Raw genomic sequence first — 19,549 nt, 5'->3', positions numbered from 1 at the left:
ATAAAAAAAAACTATAACTATGATAACGATGATGTTGGGAGAGAAACAACGTAAGGCGAAGACACTTACCTTAGATCCTTACGTTCCGCCAGGATCACGGTGATTTGCGAGTGCCGGTAAGCTCCCCCTCTTCTCTTTTGTCTCTTCCACACACCCAAGACACCAAGAACACTCTTGATGGATCTCAAAACTCACTCTCTTTCAATCAGCCCACAAAAGTGGGAAGCAAGTTCAAGATGGTTTTTACAATGATCCAGGCCTCTATTTATAGATTAGAGGGTATGGAGAGAAAGAGGAGGGAAGATGAAAAGTTATGGCCGTTGGAAGTTGAAGCAATCCTAGCCTTTAATTTCTTCTCTCTCTTCATCAATGTCATCAGTTTGTGCCTGTTAAGAAGTCAAAGCACTTGGTATTCTGTGGCTTTTCGTATTCTGTGGCTTTTCATATTCCATGCCTTTTTGTATTCCGTGGCTTTTCATATTCCATGGCTTTTCGTATTCCGTGGCTTTTCGTATACCGCGACATTTCATATTCCCTCCCACATGTACATGTCAAAAGGACAAAAAACAAAGAAAAAATCTCTTTCTCAATGCTGATGTGGCGGCGCATCCGCACGCCACGTCACACTATGCCATAAAAAAAACCAAAATACTTAAAATTTCATATTAAATCAAATAAAAGCCCAAAAAATACATATAAATATATTTTTTGAATCAGAAAAATCATATCTTTCCAAATTTAATATCCAAAAATTCCATAAAAATCATATTCTTTCTCAAAAATTATATTCTTTTAGAATATACTATTAGAAAAATCCTAAAATATAGAAAAATTTCAGAAATTTGTTCTAAAAATAGATTTAATCATTTTAAGCTTGATAACATGCAAATATGAGTAATTTAATGCATAAATACGCATAAATATAATAATATAAGGCACTAAAGATGCATGTTATCAATGGTCCCATTTAATGAAATTTAACCCAGATATTTTCTTCATTTAGCTATGCCACCCCTGAAATTAAAAAATAAAAATAACATTAGTCAAATACTGGCGAGTAAGGCATCACGATGGTAATACCATTATGATGATTTTCATCATGATTAGATGTGTTAATCATTGCAGAAAGTGGTAATTGTTTGTCATTCGACAAGTTGAATGGAAACATGTGTTAGGTTATGTATATTAGACCAAAAAAACTTAATTAATTTTTAAAAAAACATATAACATCCAGAAAATGTGGAATTACATTTTCTGACTTCAAAACTAATATCTTTAAGTAGTTAGTGTCCCTAAGTTCATAAAAAGTATATTGTTACTTGAACAAATTATTTTATCTTAGAATATAATGTCATAAAAATGTCTAAAAATAAATAACATTAAAATCATCATTCTAAAAAATAAATTAATCATTTCAGGCTTGATAAAATGTATATGTAATAATTTGAGGACAAAGAAACATGTACATGTAGTGATATTAACACAAGTTTTAGTGTGTTGTAATTGTGCTTATGTGGCATCAGGATATATAGCTTATTGGAAATGTTCAAAGTGGGTAAACCTCAAACTTGATGGCAAGAGCTCAGTACATCACAATATCTGATGTCTTCAAGGAGAAGGGGTGATTGAAATGTTCATCATTATTCTTGGAGTCATACCTTAGATCAGAGACCCTATTCCATTGATGTGTGACAGAAATGGTGTTATTCCATGGTTAAATAATAAATGTCTCATTTCAAATAAACAAAATTGCTAAGACACTTCACTTGAGTGGAGATATCATCTATAAAAGAAGAGTTTCATTGACCCCATATAGCAGATCCATAGATAAAGAAATTAGATCAATGTATTTTGGGCATCATTGGAAAATAAGGATTATGACGAAGTTCATGAATACACCATACGGCTTAGTAAATTATGTTGAGATCATAGTACTGAGATCGCTAGTCTTTGAGCATGTGTTTTGAGTATTTATATTCGAAGGATAGTCAAGAAGGGTATCAAAATATCTAGATAGAATAGCACTGTCTGGTAAATATTGTGGTCCTTTGTGTGGAGACACTACAAATTAATTATGGGGTTTCTTTAATGGAAAGAGTTCACTGAGTTGATCCATATGAATCCCTGAGTGGTATTATATTATAATACCGTTAGGATTAATGATGGAGGACCATCCAACTTTGAAGACTCCGTCATACCATTTCGTCGAGCAAGGGTTCACGCACGAGACCTAGCCTTTGCAGCACCCGGCCTAGTCTACGGGCCACAGAGGTTTGATGTTGTCTCTCCTTACATTTTCCTTGTTAAGTAGGCATTATATGTCGGCCGCGTATGTGTTTGTTTTTGTATATTTCGCATGTGTTTGGACAGCTGTATGGACCTACATGTTTGCGCTTGTGTGAGCCCATGAGTGGCTGTGTTAGAGGTCTCACTCTTCTATTAGGGTTCCTAATTACTTAAATAGGCCTTCTCACCTTTATTTCTAAGGGGAAAGGCCCATATTTGCCCCTATAAAAGGTGGGGACACCCAAAGGAGAGGGGAAGAGAAAATAAGGTTGAACAAGTGTGAGTTTTAAGGATTTTTTCCTGATTTTTTAGTTTTTGCAGTATTTATGAAAATGCCGCTGTGAAAAGAGAGAGAGAGAGAGAGAGAGAGAGAGAGAAAGAGAGAGAGAAAGAGAGAGAGAAACCCTAATCTTGATCGCTGAAAGCCGCCATCATGGCCGTTTTTTCCAGAGCTTTGACTGCCACCACCTGTCGGTTCCCTACCGCATGCCGGTTCCATGCCCATGGTCGAGGCCACCCGCAACCTCCCATGGCCGCCCAAGCGTCCACTACGGCTGCCCGCCCAGTCTCGCGGCCGTCAGCACCACCTAGCAGCCGTCGCTTCTCTCGCGGTTGCCCGCGCACTCTTGCGGCCGTCGGTGCTGCCTAGTAGCCGTCGCTTCTCCCGCGGCCACCCGCAGCAGCCTGAGGCTACCCTCCCACATCCTGCGGCCTCCTGGGGATGCCCCACACCCTCCCTTGCGTCTACCGCACGCCCTCCTACAGCCACCGGGCGGCTGCCCCTGGCCTTCTGCGGTCGCTCACGGCCTTCCGCAGCCACTGTTCCACCCCTCTATGGCTGTCGCGCGGCCTCCCGCGGAGCTGCCCCCGCTTCCTCCTATGGCTTCTCTGTGTCCTCCCGCGGTCAGGCGCAGCCGCTTGCATCGTAGCCACGATTGTCGGCACCGCAGCCACAGTCACTCGCGCCACAGCTGTTGTCGCCCGAGCCGCCTTTACGACCGCCCGCCCCTCTACCGCAGCGCCATGTTGCTCTGCACTATAGTGCCTGACTGCCGTCGCGCCACTGAGTCATGTCGTCACCATGCCACCTAGTCATGCCACCTCCGCGTCACCGAGTCCTACCGACGCCGCGCCATAGAGCCCTAATACCAGTGTGGCGTCGCACCCTACCACCTTCGTGCCACTGCACCACTACACCAAGGCGGTGCCGTGCACTGCTAGCGCCCTGCCACCAGTCGTGCTACTGCCTATATGCCCTACCACGTCGCTACGCTGCCGCACTGTTGCGCCTTGCCGTTGTGTTTTGCTGACCTTGCCGCCATGCCCTACTATTGCTGCACTCTATCGCCACACTCGCCATCATGTTGACTACCGTGTCTGTCGCCATACTCGCCACCATGCCCACTACTACCGCTCACCATGCCCGATTGCTCGTCAGTGCCCACTGCCGTCGCGCTTGCACCGCCTCTCAGCAATGCCCGGGCCGCTGCTCATCTACGCTCGCTATCAGTTGTCATGGCCAGGACACACACCTGGTCACCCACCAGACCTCTTATGGCTGATAGAGACATGATACCCAAAACGAATCTGGTACACTAAATCTTCTTTCCTTTACGCTTTCAGTTATTTCCTCCAATATCTCCCTAGCGTGTCTCCACCGACAAGGTTAGGTTATTGATAGATAGGACTACATCAGTGGGAATAGGTTTGGTTGGTGCTTCGAACGGTGCATGCATGAGCAGAAATAGTCATACTCTCACCATCCGCCCTCTACCCGTCGTCCGAGACATCGGGAGCCTAGTGGCATTTCCAGCTTGATAACACCCTAAATTCAGTCTTTATTTCATGCTATTAGCACAATTTTATGCATTTAAAGAGCTTAAAGTGGGGTTGTTATCATGTATTTACATAAAAATACTGTTTTCAAAATGATTCCTGATTTTTTCCTAATTTTCTGTGATTTCTATGACATTTAAGGGATTTATTTAAGCTCAAAATAATTATTTTCTAGTGAAGATGGCAAGTTTAATATTTAATTTCCATATTTATTAATACGAGGATGAATCAGTGAATTTTCTAGAATTTTTTAGGATGTTATTGGATTTTTCTGAGATTTATTTGAGGAAGAAATACATTTTTATTAAGAAAAAAAGATATATTTATAAGGAAAAAAGGAGTATTAAGATAATTTTCGAACTTCGAAGGGCTTTTTGTAAATTTTCGTTGCAATGATACACTCAAAACAACTCTCGGTCGTGGTTGCAAGCGTAAAGATGTCATTTAAAATGTTCCAGGGTTTTATTGCAATTATTTAACATTTGTTTTAAGTTTTTTAGGAGAAACCAGAGGAGAGAGAGTGCGCTGAGGACATATACATGATTATCTGTGGGCGGCGTCAAGCAGAAATTCCAATTTTTAAAGAAGACTTTATTACAAAAGTGCTAGAGAGATTTTCGGGCGACTGACGTGGCTTCATCACTGCTGTGGATTAGCATCTGACAGCGCCTGATGAGGGTCAGCGCCGGGAGGTAAGTTCACCGCCTGCGGCGGCGTACAACACGCACACGAGCGGTGACGTGGCGCTTGCGGATTCGTCCGCGCTGCAAGAAACGCATGCGAAGGTGCATGGTTATTTGTACCACCTTGACTTTCCTAAACATTTCTTTTGATTTTATTTTTGATTTCCTAAACATTTGTGCATGGTTATTTGTACGTGGCACGCGCAGATTCCACCCACCATTTGAAGTCCAAGCGTCCTCCGCCAATGAAAATCGACACGTAATTGCGTGTCTCAAAAGAAAATAATTATATAAATGGATTTAAATCAAATGGTTAAAATTGGTTTAAATTCATTTATTAATAACTTTTGATCCTGAAGTCCGATTGAGATGAATTTTTTATGGATTTGCTCGTCTTAATCCCCTCTTTCTATCTGCATGGTCGGATCTTCAGATCAAACCTACATTGATATATAAAGATTAATTACTGAACGGGGGTAAAATGGTGATTTTCACCATGTAACCTAAGTATAAAAGCTAAATTTCAAGAGGGGGAGCTCATTCTTGATGGTGCTCTATCACAGCTTCAAGACAGAGAGGAGCTCCAGCTTGCATCAACCTATCTGGTACCTTTTTCTTCTTTGTATTTGAACCTTTAGTGTATTTTGGATGATATTTTAGTTAAATTTCTTCTTCGTTCTTCTTGATCTTCGTCTGAAATTCTAAATTGCTAAGCTTGATCGAAATGTACAACCCCTTACTGAGATTGAGAGGAGAAATTGAGAGATTTACCTAGCTGTTCCAAGTGCACATTAAAAAACTATCAAAAAATACTTCAATTCCTAGGAGATTAAATTTCCCTTTTTTATCTAATAGTGTAGTTATTTCTGAATTATCAAACCTACAAAACCAACCAAATCAATTCAAAAATTCCCTCTCAACCTCTCTAATTGACCCCTTTGGCCCTTCTCTTTGGATCAAAGAAGCCAATTTAGAGCTCCCTATTTCTTCTATTCATCCCATCTCTTCTTCCCCCCTTTCTAAATTTGTCATCTTATTAGGGTGATTTGATCTTCATTGAAGATCAAATTAACTCTAATTAGGGGTTCAAATTATTCAAGAAGAACATTAGTTGGATTCCTTACTAGCTTCCCTTGGACGACACTCGTACTTATCACTACACATCTTAAGTAGAGTTTTTTATAAATTTTATTGTATAAGCTAAAATTTACAACGACAAGGGATTAAATTTGGCAAAATTGACCCCTATTTTTGGCTTATAACAGGTCACTCTTACCATAGCCTAGTGGTCTTTGGGTGTCAGTAAATGCCAGATTTATACGCTTTCAGTGATTTTATCGTTGCATCATCACTTGCATTCCGTCCACATTAGTCGTCTCCACTACATGACATGACTGCCCTCGCCCTCTCTGTGGAACCCGAGCCACTCGTTCCCGGCATCCATTGTGTTACATCAATTAATTCAAGTCATGATACCATAAGTAGTCTTTTGATTTGAGACACCAAAGATGTCTTCTAGATGGACACTTATACTTTGAGAATTGCCGACTAATTCCTATTGGAGGAATTCTAAAATGTCTTTGCTAGAGTGCAATAAGAAAATAAAAAATATGATTGAGTGGTCAAAATGGTATTGTTGGCCCTTGGTATAAGAGTAGACAGATCAAGGAAGAAGATGTGATGAAGCCCTTGGCCAATGTAGTAGAATATCATAGAAGAATTCACTAACGATATCCAAACACATCAGTATTAATTCTGATGACAAAATGTAACTGCATTCTAAGTTGCTAAAGGAGTGTCAAGGAGATATGGACTTTAGGTACTTGGTTGTTGAAGGATGGGCCGCGCGACTGGCGCATTGCATGGAGCACTAGAGGTGAGAGCGTTGGCCCTCTCGCCTGACCGATGCACCTGCCACACACCTCAACGATGACACCTGTTGATGGCAGGAAGAGCTCCGGACACTCTATGCACCATCATTGTTGCAGGGGACCCTGCACAACACCTGCACGAGCGACCTTCTCTTAGCACCTCCTAGGTACACTCATGTATTTTTTATTTTCCTGCACCATGGCCGTGGACAAGTAGGATCCGAGTATAACTTGGACATTTATGCTCACTCCATGCCTATAAACGTTGGTAAACAATCCACTTCATATATAAAATCCCCCTGGGTGGCATCCACGGCACAGATGGATCGGTCTACAAACACAACCGTAGGGTTGGAAGTACCTGACACCGTGTATTTTGCCAATAAAAAATCTAGTATCTCTTATTTCCAAGATCTCTCATCTTAACCACTTTCTTTATCATTACTTTATTCTAAATATCAATCTTAATCACAAAACCTTCTGTGTGGTTTGACCCCTTACTCACCAATTTACATCAGTAATAAGTGAATTAGGGTTAATTATAAATTTTTTGCATGTCTCAAAATTACACATTTGCTAGGTTAACCACCTAAATTTTGACTTATCGGTAACATTTCACCAAAAAATACAGTATCAGTCTGATTCAAAATAAGACTCTTACTATTTTAACCAAGTCTCCAACTGTACATTCAAGGTTACAGTTCTGCATTTTGATAAATATGACCTGAGTTAATTGCAAGAAGAGTTGGACATATGACTGGTTTGGGCCTCCCATTTATCTAGTCAGAAACCAAAGACCATATTGCACTTTTCAGTGAGAGACGAAGAAAAAGATGGCCATGTTCACGTAGAGCTGTGCCCTCACCTCTTGGGTTGGCAGGGGGAAATGTTTCTATGGTGAGGATGAGTTTCATCTGCGGGTGATTTGAAAATTAGATAGAAAATGGTTAGTTTAAAGGAATCACTAATTTGACTGAAAAAGTCAAACTGAGACAACTTTGAAAGTTCACTTTGACTCATCTGATCATCCTCTTCCTCTCTTTGCTTCCTTGGTCATCTACTTGAGTTCTGAAAGAATTAAACTCGACAGACTTGAAAATTTTCAAATGGTTTTCCAGGTATGAATAAAGAATGTAATTAATCATAAAACAATGTAACGATTGAGAAGCAGTGGAGTGTCATGGTATTGGTGAAAATATCATAAAATAACAATAAAATGCATCATAATCATGAGAATTTGGCATTAAAAGTGGTGAATGGTGGTATAAATAAATGTATGAGATGCACCTCATGAGTTGGTGACACAAGGATAATGATCGTTAGAAAACAGAAAAACATGTAGACATGTGGCATTGGGATGCTTTGCCATGTTACACCTTAATTATGTAATATTTTTTAAATTTTCATCTCTTTATGTGAAAGGACACAAATTGACTCCTGAGCCAATGATTGTGGATGACACATAAACACAAGCCAACGATTAAATGGGATATTTCATGATTTTTAAGGTTGTAAAAACCATTAATGGATAAATATGAAGTGATTCCGACTGGGAGAGAGATAATATCTGATCAAATGAATGACTATAATTGCTCCAACTTTAAAGCTTTATGTCTGAAAATCTAGAAGGCCAATTGAACTGAAAATTTCAGGGCAGCTTTGCCCTTCTTTTGTCCTTCCATCTATTCCATTGAATATATAAATTGAGGTGTTGACTAATGTAAAATCATCTTTAAACCTGCATCCTACATTTGCCAAAATTTTGAAAGACAGCAAGTTTTAAGGATCCATCTAGCTTTTTCTTTGCGTGGTGGGTGATTGAGGAGCAAGAAAAAAGTGGAGAAGCTAACATGCAGTTGCAAATTACCATGGTCCTGTCTGAACTTCAGGAGCTAGGGCAAAACTTATAGCCTTACATTGTTCCATACTCGTCATCATTATTAAATTATATCTATATCACACAATTACTATTTCATGTCATATCACTATCAACCTTCATCTTCTCCTTGTAACCCTCATCGTTACTTAACTTCATCATCCCATTATGAGAAAACTCTCATCACATTCTCATCCACTTATATCTTTACACCTACATGAACCTCTATGTTTACCTCGTCACATTGTCGTATTATTTTTGCTTCATCGTCCATCACTCTTTTCTATTATCTCCCTCAAAAGAAATATTTAATTCAGGATAGTCAACAAATATCATATATTATCTTAAATTCAAAAGCCAGAAATGACGAAAAATTAAAACCTGAATTAATGTGCTTATCAGGGAGTTGAATGGCTATGTTCAAGTAGTAGTGTAATATGGATGCATGATCTTAGCATGAGGTTTCCTATTATACCCACTAGGTGTTCTTAGTTCACCTTAAGGAAACACCCTAATTCCATTTACCTAAGCACTGTTCAAATAGAGCTTTCAACACAAAGAATGTTCTTTTCACTAGACATAAAACATATGAACATATTTCTTTACCGTGTAACTAAAATAAGATAACAGTTTCCTTGAATTTAAGATAAAATTCCTTGAATTTACTATTATGTTTCTGCCCATCCCCGACTTTTTGTGCTATCCAAAAAAACCTGCTTAATTCCTGTATGTTTCCCAATGCATGCACGGCAAGGGAAATAAAGTAAAAAACTTCAGTAATTTGAGTTGTTCACAACTTTAGTATTTTTATGGTGAACCAGTTGCATTGTTTATGCTTGTATCGAAGAAAATATGTTCATCATTATTTTATCCGCAATTAAATTCAGTGGGTTGCATGAATGAGAAATAATCACAATTTATTACACTACCACTCTTGTCTAAACCTAGATGACAATGCCCTTGTTTGTCATATTTTCGGTAAGAAGGAGTCTAATGACTGTGGTTAAATCACATCCATTTAAATTTTGTCAACCTTTTTGTTGACGTCAACATTGTCATCCAATTGTTGTCTTCAAATGACTGGACCCTATCACCCAGATCAGCTATCCCCCTATCATGAAACTACAAAAGTAAGATTACAGAAACGATGAGATTAGGGTTCTTCTATTAGAATACTGAATGCTCAAGATATTAAATGACATATCAAAGTCACTCTATCATGATGTTAGCTCTGAACTACATAGGCTAGGAGCCCGATCTATTTTTTCCCCTTGTTTCTCAAGGTCACGACTCGTTTTCTTGTTGCCATTAGCGTGGTCAACGATGTACCTCTATAGTGCAAAGAGGTTAACCCCATGTTGAAAAAAAAATATAAAAGGTATTTATTCAATAAGTTTGGACCATCTCTTTTGGATCTCTATGACAGCATCCCACACTAACGCACGTGTTTTGTTAGTGTATTTACTCTATGAAATAATGGGAGATAGGCCCAGCTCCTTGGGTTTCCCTCCAACAGGAGCTGCCTGAAACACTCAAAATCAAGATTTTAATTCATTGTTGTTGTCTTACGAGTATAAACAATAAAATTTGTAAAAACCCTTACAGAAAATAAAGTTAGTTAATAACAATACTCATCTCAGCAGGGAACTGTGATTATGATGAAATATATTCTTATAGAATATTAATTTTTTACTACAGGTATTATGATTGTTTTAATTTTTAACGATATTTAAGTTAATTATATTGATGTTATAATGAAAAAATTATGAAGTGAATAAAGAATTTTGGATTTCTGATTATGGAATCTGGGGAATCAGATGAACTATTTAACGTTCTTACAAATTAATAGAATGACACTCTACTTAAAAGTTCATAACAGATACATAATATTTCTCTCCCAATTAAAATTTTAAGTTGATCGTTGTGCCATGAAATATTTCTTAAAATAATTACATATATTTTTTAAAAATCTTACGATCACGTAATAGCATAAAACTTATTCTGCGAGGTCTGATACTGACCTAAATCTCCATAGAATCTGAAATTCTTTAAAAAAGTACTGTACTAATCTGATTAAAAACAACTTACTGCGTTGACTGAAGGGCCAAGGTCCTGTCAACATATAGATCCTGAAATCTGATGAATAAGATACTAGTACACAAATAAGTCAGGATAAATAATATACTACCATAACTGTAATTTAAATTTACGATGCGCAGTACTGGAATCTGTATTTTATCTCCGTGCTTATCGAAATATATTTAAAATAGTGCACAACCTAGGTCTGTTTTGTATCCATAATTAATTCAAAGAAATACATTATCGTTCTCACGAAACAGAATCAACTAATTTCGTTGACCAAAAATTCGAACTGTCCAGTCAGGGTTTTAGATCTGCATTCCGATAAATGCGATTCGGAATAGTCTACAACCTAGATCTGCATTCGCAAGGTTTGTTACGACTTACGAGATTGCCGCCAGAAGAGTCGGACGCCCGACTGATCCGGGGCCTCCCGTCTATAAACAAGGGCACCGGCGACCATCTTTCTGCATTTTGCAGTGAGAGAAGAAGAAGAAGAAGAAGAAGAAGAAGAAGAAGAAGAGGAAGAAGATGGACATGGCGACACAGAGCTGCGCCTCGCTTCTCGGGTTAGCGGGAGGCAACGTCTCTACGGCGATGGCGAGTTTCATCTGCGGGCGATTCGACAACATCTCCGCCCAGTTGGAGGCGGTGGCGGCCCAACTGACGGACGCGGGGTCGGCCGTGGACACCACGTTCCTGCTCTTCTCCGCCTACCTCGTCTTCGCCATGCAACTCGGCTTCGGCATGCTCTGCGCGGGCTCCGTGCGCGCCAAGAACACGATGAACATCCTGCTCACCAACCTGCTCGACGCCGCGGCGGCCGGCATCTTCTACTATCTCTTCGGCTTCGCGCTGGCCTTCTGGGCGCCCTCCAACGCCTTCATCGGGAGGCACTTCTTCGGGCTGAACCAAGTGCCCCTCCCCGGCTTCGACTACTCCTTCTTCCTCTTTCAGTGGGCCTTCGCCATCGCCGCCGCGGGCATAACCTCGGGCTCCATCGCCGAGCGCACCCAGTTCGCCGCCTACCTCGTCTACTCCTCCTTCCTCACCGGCTTCGTCTACCCCGTCGCGTCCCACTGGTTCTGGTCCGCCGACGGCTGGGCCAGCCCCGCCCGGCCCTCCGGCCTCCTCTTCGGCAGCGGCGCCATCGACTTCGCCGGGTCCGGCGTGGTGCACATGGTGGGCGGCGTGGCCGGCTTCTGGGGTGCGCTCATCGTCGGCCCCCGCCTCGACCGGTTCGGCCGCCCGGGCCGCCCCGGCCCGCCGCGCGGCCACAGCGCGTCGCTGGTCGTGCTCGGCACCCTCCTCCTCTGGTTCGGCTGGTACGGCTTCAACCCGGGCTCCTTCCTCACCATCCTCAAGTCCTACGGCCCCGCCGGCTCCATCCACGGGCAGTGGTCCGCCGTGGGCCGGACCGCCGTCACCACCACGCTCGCCGGCTGCGCCGCCGCGCTGACCGCGCTCTTCGGCCAGCGGGTCCTCGTCGGCCACTGGAGCGTGTCCCACGTCTGCAACGGCCTCCTCGCCGGGTTCGCCGCCATCACCGCCGGCTGCTCCGTGGTCGAGCCGTGGGCCGCCATCATCTGCGGCGTCGTCGCCGCGGCCGTGCTCATGGCGTGCAACAAGCTGGCCGACCGGTTCAAGTTCGACGACCCGCTCGAGGCGGCGCAGCTCCACGGCGGGTGCGGCGCTTGGGGCCTGCTCTTCACCGGCCTTTTCGCCGAGGAGAGGTACGTGAACGAGGTCTACCCGGGAGCGCCGGCCCGGCCCTTCGGGCTCTTCATGGGCGGCGGGACGGGGCTGCTGGCCGCCCAGGTCGTGCAGATACTCGCCATCGCCGGGTGGGTCACCGCCACCATGGCCCCGCTCTTCCTCCTCTTACGCAGGTTCGGGCTTCTTCGGATCTCCGCCGACGAGGAGATGGCCGGGATGGACCTCATCAGCCATGGAGGCTTCGCCTACGCCAACGACGATGCCGACGACTCCCCGGGCCACCCCCAAAACAAGATAACCGACGCCCCTTCGAGGCCCCCCCGCAGAGGCCAAGTCTACAGCCTCACATTCTAGGAGTCCATCCAGCATTGTTTCCGTCACCCATCGTTCAATCTCTCGTTGTAAATGCTCCCAGCATTGTTTTCTTTATTTTAATGGCGCTTACTACGAAACGTCACGAACTCCGTTTTTCGTTCAAAAAGTAGCTTTTGTTCAAAATATAGCACGCGCCAATCAGAAGACGCCATTTGGCTGTCTTCTTTTTTTTGCCAGCGATGGTCCAGAAGCTGACGTGGAGTCCACCTGGTAGCCAGGTAGACTCCACGATGGCATCCACGCCAGGTGGACTCCACGTCAGCTTCTGGACTTCGCTGGTCGTTGCCGCCGCGGCCCGCCGCGGACGGCCACCGCGGGCGCCGTCTCTGGCCGCCGCCGCCCGTCGCCGCCCGCCGCCGCCACCCGTCGCCGGCCGCTGCCGCCGCCGCTGCCCGTCGCCGCCCGCCGCCGCCACCCGTCGCCGGCCGCTGCCGCCGCCGCCGTCCGTCTCCGGCCGCCTCAGCCATCGCCGGCCGTCCGTCTTTTTCTCTTTCTCGCTCACCCTTCCCGTTTTCTCCTTCTCATCGTCTCTCCCTCTCTCCACTCGTTCTCTCTCTCTCGACCTCTCTCCCCCTCTCCTACTCCTTCTCTCTCCCTCGCTCTCTCTCCTCTCCGTCTCCCCCTCGCTCCCGCTAGTTCTCTGTCTCTCATCCCTCTCTCGTGCTCTTGTTCTCTCGTGCTCCCTCTCCCCCTTCTCTTTCTCGTTCTCTTGGTCCCCCGCGGTTGTTCTCTCCCCCAAACTCTTTCTCGCCCTCTCTGTCTCTCATCCCCTCTCTCTTTCTCGTTCTCTCTGTCTCTCATCTCCTCTGTCTCCCTCGCTCTCTCTCCTCTCCGTCTCACCCTCGCTCCCGCTAGTTCTCTCCCTCTCTCTCTGTCTCTCGTGCTCTCTGTCTCTGTCTCTGTCTCTCTCTCTCTCTAGCAGCGGAAAGTAAAATACAAGGTTTTCGCTTTAGATAATCCCGTCGTCTCTGATATTCATTGTTATTTGTTTCTTTTTCTCATGCGATTTCCAGCTTTGAAATATCGACGCTCGGAGGCCTTTCCAGAAAGATTTCTTTTTTATTTGAATTGGTTTCGGAGATCGGTCTGTAGGAATCTCAAAAAGCTGAAATGAGGGCCGTGGGTAGCCTCCAAGGCTTGGATTAAAATGAATCTTTCGCTCAGACATGATTTGGAGATTCGAGTTATTTAAAACTTGTAGGCTACACAATCTCGCATCGGATTGATCCCTTAAAATCGTGACTGATATTGTCGAGAGAATTGTGTTTTCCTCATCTTCATCGTAAAGTTAGTCAGATGCTTTCGCAGAAATATTTTAATCATTCCCAGAACAAATTGTTCACTTATATGATTATCATTCATTATAAAAAAACCAGAAATGTTCTTAAAATCAACTAAAGAGGAGTTTAATTAGGCCTATTGAAGCCCTCAATGGAGATCATCTTGACTTACCACCTTTCGTATGCAGAATTCTGAACTTTATGTTGCCCAGGTTTCTAAGATCATTCGTTGCATCATTGAGTATATAAAGGTCTCTCCTTCGGTAATCTAAAAAATCTTAGACTCACCCATCAGGATTTATGTTTTCAAGACGTTACCTGAGATTCCACCTCTCAGTTCTTACATACTTTATGAGATACATCTCCTTTGCAGTCCAACCAAAATCTCAATAAAACTCGAGGACAAGTGCGCAATCGATAAAGACGTCCTCGGCTACAACAATCAAACAATGGGTTTCTATTTTGCATTAACCAAGTTGTATGCCTATGATGGTCGCGAACTTAACGATCGCTATGAAACCTATGGCAATAAATCAATATTTCCACAAATCAATATCATCCCTCTCTCGTGCACTCTGTCTCTCGTGCTCCCTCTCCCCCTTCTCTTTCTCGTTCTCTTGGTCTCCCGCGGTCGTTCTCTCCCCTTAAATCACTTTCTAAATCTTGTCTCCCCATCTCTCTCTCCCATCTATCTCTATCTTTTGTTATGTCTCATCTCTCCATCTCTCTTTCATCTATCTCCATTTCTTGTTATATCTTGTCTCCCCATCTATCTCTCATCTTTCCCCATCTCTATCTCAAGGTATGTCTTGTCTCTCCTTCTCTTTCTCTCCCACATATATCCGTTTCCATATATCTTTGCGTACTGTCTCTCCATGTTTCTTTTGTCTTCCTCCATCTCTAGTTATATCGTGTCCCCCCATTTTTTCTCCCATTTATCTCCATCTCTTGTTATGTCTCCTCTCCATCTCTCTCATCTATCTTTCATCTATCTCAATTTCGTGTTATATCGTGTCTCCCCATCTCTCTCCCCATCTATCTCCATCTCTTGTTATGTCTCCTCTCCATCTCTCTCTCTCATCTCTCATCTATCTCAATTTCGTGTTATATCGTGTCTCCCCATCTCTCTCCCCATCTATCTCCATCTCTTGTTATGTCTCCTCTCCATCTCTCTCTCTCATCTCTCATCTATCTCAATTTCGTGTTATATCGTGTCTCCCCATCTCTCTCCCCATCTATCTCCATCTCTTGTTATGTCTCCTCTCCATCTCTCTCTCTCATCTGCCTCTCATCTATCTCAAGTTTGTGTTATATCTTGTCTTCTCATCTCTCTCTCCCATTTATCTCCATCCCTTGTTATGTCTCGTCTCTCCATCTTTCTCTCGTCTACCTCCATCTCTCGTTATATTGTGCCTCCCCATCTCTCCCTCCCATCTATCTCCATCTCTTGTTATGTCTCTTCTCTCCATCCCTCTCTCATCTATCTCAACTTCTTGTTATATCTTGTCTCCCCATCTCTCTCACTCTATCTATCGGTCTATCAATCTACGGTATCGATGTGCATCTCTCTCCCATTTATCTGTGTCCTACAGGGTATGCGATGGAGGGCGGCATCTCGATGAGAGGTGAGTGGATGGAGAATATCGGATGGTATAAGCGGACAAATAAGTGAATAGCGGAGGATTGACGGACTTGGAATTGAATTGTATCGGTGCAGGGACGGAAATTCGGCTGACCAAGGCGGGATACGCGGTCTACGGCGTAGAGTACAAAGGCCATGGAAAATCATCCGGCCTGCAGGGCTACATGGACAGCTTCGATGCCGTTGTTAACGACTGCGATGAGCATTTCGCCGGCAGCTGCGGTGAGATTATGATGATAATGATTGATGAATGATGATTATGATGGATGATGATGGACGAGACTCCCTCCTTCTCGCCTGCTCTCTCACTCTCGCTCCCTCTCACTTCCCGTCTCCGGCTCTCCCTGTCACCCCCTCTCTCTCTGTTGCTCTCTCCCGCTTCTACTCTCTTTAGCTACTCCCTTTATCCCTCCATAACTCTTGCAGTCTCTCTCTCAGTTATTGATATCGATATTCCGCACTATCAATATTCGATATCGATATCGATATTCCTGGAAATCAGTTTTTGGATATTGATATCGATATAACTTAATATTGATATTCAATATTTCAATATCCTGAAATATATAGGGAATCCAATATTCCCCTGTACGACTTGTAACACTCGAGAACAAAGACGGGTGGCATACTAATACCTATAAAATATGCTGACTGATTAATATCTGAGTACTGACCAACAAATATCTGAGTAGTGAATTAAAATGAAGAAACAGTCAAACTTGGAACTTTGTCATGCTCTTCAACAATTTGCTGAATCCTCCCGAAGAAGACTGTGATCTCTGTATAATTGTTCAAGATGTGCTTAATATCTCAGATTTACGGAAAATCGAGGATATAATGGAAGTTCAATATAAAACTCAATCCATACTTCGTATGCAGGTTGTGGCCTTGTATTGTTGCATGTCTTTCTATTGTGGCGGCCTTGGTTGCAGAGAGAGCAGTGCATTTGCACGCCTTTCTTGGTCAATCGTACACCACTAGGACCGGATTCACTAGCGTCAATTCTTCTTCTGCGCTTTGGCCTTCCTGGTTGTTTCTTCGCCAATGGGGGGAAGAGGTAGCTTCCCTCATTTTCACTCCACAGGTTTTTCCCATTCATCGGCGGAATACCATAACTATAAGCTAGCTGGTATGAATCCCTCTTCAACCATTCGTTGACGTAATTAGTAGGGTCTGCTCAGATAAAGTGAATGCAGGCAATAGAATGCGGGCATGGAATGCCTGTGATAGCCCAATATCTGCAGGTACAGTGTTGGGCACGCAGGTCAACCACGAACCCTTCTCCGTGTGTGCTAACCTCGAATTTAAGATAGCCTGCATGAATAACACTACATGTCCTACACTTGAGTCTATTATCTTCGAGTACCCGTCTTATCTGAGGGCATAAGGAATCAACACTCTCGGAGAATAACTCCCTCTTCTTCACTATACGCTCCATGACTGCCCTTCTAATGTATTCCAACATGTCGATGATAGGTTGAGACCTACTCGGCAAGATGAAGCTATTGAAACACTCAGATATGTTGTTCTCAATAACCTCACATTTCGGCTTTTCAGAAATAAAAGCCCTGCAAAACTTTTGTACGCCTACCTCTACAAAATCTTACGCAGCTGCTTCTTTCAATGTCTCCATTTGTTCGATAACCCTCTGGAATCCTTTACGGGTTGTGCACTTCACTGCTTTCCAAAATAGGTTCCTCAAGATGTCACTGGAGTGTCCCTTCTTCTTCCAATTTGAATAAATATGTCTTGCGCAATTCCTATGCTCCGCATGAGGTAACAAGCCTGCCACTGCATTCGCTAGACCCTGCGAAATGTCAAAGCGTATCAGGTTTTTAGTGCACAACATTGGTTCTACCTTAACCAAGTAAGTCTTAAGATAAGTATAATAGGGCGAATGAGAAAGTTAAATACCTTTTGCTGATCGCTTATAATAGTCCAACCCTAGCCATCAATAATTCTTAAATCAGTCATCAACAGGCTAATAAACCAAGTCCAAGAAGCTTGATTTTCCCCTTCTACCACCGCCCAAGCAATAGGAAACATCTGGTTATTCCCATCCCTCCCAACGGCGCTCAACAATTGCCCCTTCAATTCGGTTTTCAAAATACAACCATCCAGCCCAATCACTGGTCTACAGCCCTCACGGAACCCCCTTGCTAGAGGTTCGAAGCAAATATAGAGTCTGCTAAACCTAGGCAAAGAATTATGAATGTCATGCACCACCTCCAACTGGAAGGTACTGTTCCTACCCACTTTCTGTAACTTGGCCACATAGCAGGGTAGCCTGTGATAATGCTCATTCAAAGAACCATGAAGAATCTTGTGCGCCCAGGACCTTGCATTATAACATGTGCCCCGCGAAACTATGATTCCATACTTTTCCAGCAATTCTTGCATCATATGATCTACCTTATAGTTCATATCCCTTCGAATAACATCTAAGAAGTGTTCCGCGATCCAACGATAATCGGCTTGTATGTTCGTGGGAGCCCTATTGCACCTATGTTCATCATTTACTGCCTTTATGACAAATGCCTCCCTCATAGGACCCCAACTGGCATATATCCTCCATGGATAATGTTCCTAGCATACAACTTCCACTATATTCTCCGTAGACCTTTTAAACCTAACATTGAACCCGTTGTATACCGCGTAGTTCTTCACGGCTGCTTTAAATTGTGAACCTGATTCAAATGTCATGCCCAATTGCATAGTAATTTTATCGTTGGGGCACCCAGGATCATATCTTCTACCGCTCTGTGCGCTCAAAATAATTTCACCCTCATCATCACCACATAGCTCTGCTTGACGTTCTTCTCTTCTACTTCTCCGCCCGTTACAAAATTCTTCATTCCATTCTTCACTTGAATATCCATCGGAGTCACTTGAGCACACATCACTTGAATCCGAACCAAAAAGAAAACTTCGGTCATCGGCCCTATTTGACAAACAGGTACAGAAGCATAATGTAAATAATTATACAGAGGCAATTTGGTAATCAGTATGATACTTAAATTCTCTTTTGCTTTGGCTGAATATCTTACAGCTGCACGACATAGGAGGATTCTTATGGCCTGGACTAAAATATCCATATCGAAGTCCAAATATGAAAATCTATAAGGTCGATATCGATATCCAAATATGGAAATCTGAAAAATGGATTCCAATGTCGAAATATGGACATCGTGGAATGTCGATATCCATGTCCAATTATCCAAATCTAAATAACCGATATCGATATCCATGTCCCAATATCGATAACGATATCCAAATATGGATATTGGAGTATCCACACTGAATATCTTGCAAGTGGATGGAAATAGAGATTGCGGCGTTGAAAAGAGAGAAAGAGAGAGAAAAAGGCTGCTATACCTGGCTGAAAGTGGCTGAGAACATTGATCTCCAATAGAGGGAAGATGATGCGGCGTTCTCGGAGAGATGGACAATCGATCTTCAGTCAGAGCTGGAGACAGGAAGTGAGAGGGAGAGAGAGTGAGAGAGCAGGCGAGAAGGAGAGAGTTCAGTAGGGAAAGAGAGCGCGAGGGAGAGGGAGCAGGCTAGAGGGAGAGAGTATGAGAGAATATGAGAGAGAATGAGAGAGAATGAGAGAGATTGAGATAGGGAGAGAAGGAGAGCCAAAGTGAGGGCGAGCGAGCAGAGAACGAGAGGAAGAGAGAGGTGAAGCCGGAGGGAGGTGGACAGAGAGAGTAAGAGAGAAAGTGAGGGTGAGAGAGGAGGAGAGGGTGAGCAGGAGAGACGGTGAGAGAGAGGGCAAGAGGGCGAGAGTGAGAGGGCCTTGCGAAAGCAGAGGGAGAGCCGGTGGCAGAGAGAGGAAGGGAGGGAGGAATGGGAGAGCAGGATAGAAATAGGGAGAAAGAAAACGGGAGGGAGAGAGTGAGAGC

The 19,549-nt window shown here is 43.4% G+C and overlaps 1 protein-coding gene across 1 annotated transcript; it reads left to right on the top strand.

Annotated features, from left to right (window-relative positions):
• Positions 1-11,161: 11,161 nt before the first annotated feature.
• LOC144700195 (ammonium transporter 1 member 2-like) lies at positions 11,162-12,821 on the top strand. Its single transcript, XM_078571633.1, has one exon. It carries the CDS (start codon positions 11,163-11,165, stop codon positions 12,699-12,701), a length of 1,539 nt encoding a protein of 512 aa, XP_078427759.1. The 5' UTR covers position 11,162; the 3' UTR covers positions 12,702-12,821.
• The last annotated feature ends 6,728 nt before the right edge of the window (positions 12,822-19,549 follow it).

Source organism: Wolffia australiana, chromosome 2, assembly GCF_029677425.1.
Source record: "Wolffia australiana isolate 7733 chromosome 2, ASM2967742v1".
Classification (NCBI taxonomy): domain Eukaryota; kingdom Viridiplantae; phylum Streptophyta; class Magnoliopsida; order Alismatales; family Araceae; genus Wolffia; species Wolffia australiana.
Note: the sequence above shows the minus strand (reverse complement) of the source record. Positions and strands in the feature narration are given on the sequence as shown.

Coding starts and splice junctions, on each gene's coding strand:
- LOC144700195 (XM_078571633.1), top strand. CDS start 11,163: ATGGACATGGCGACACAGAGCTGCGCCTCGCTTCTCGGGTTAGCGGGA.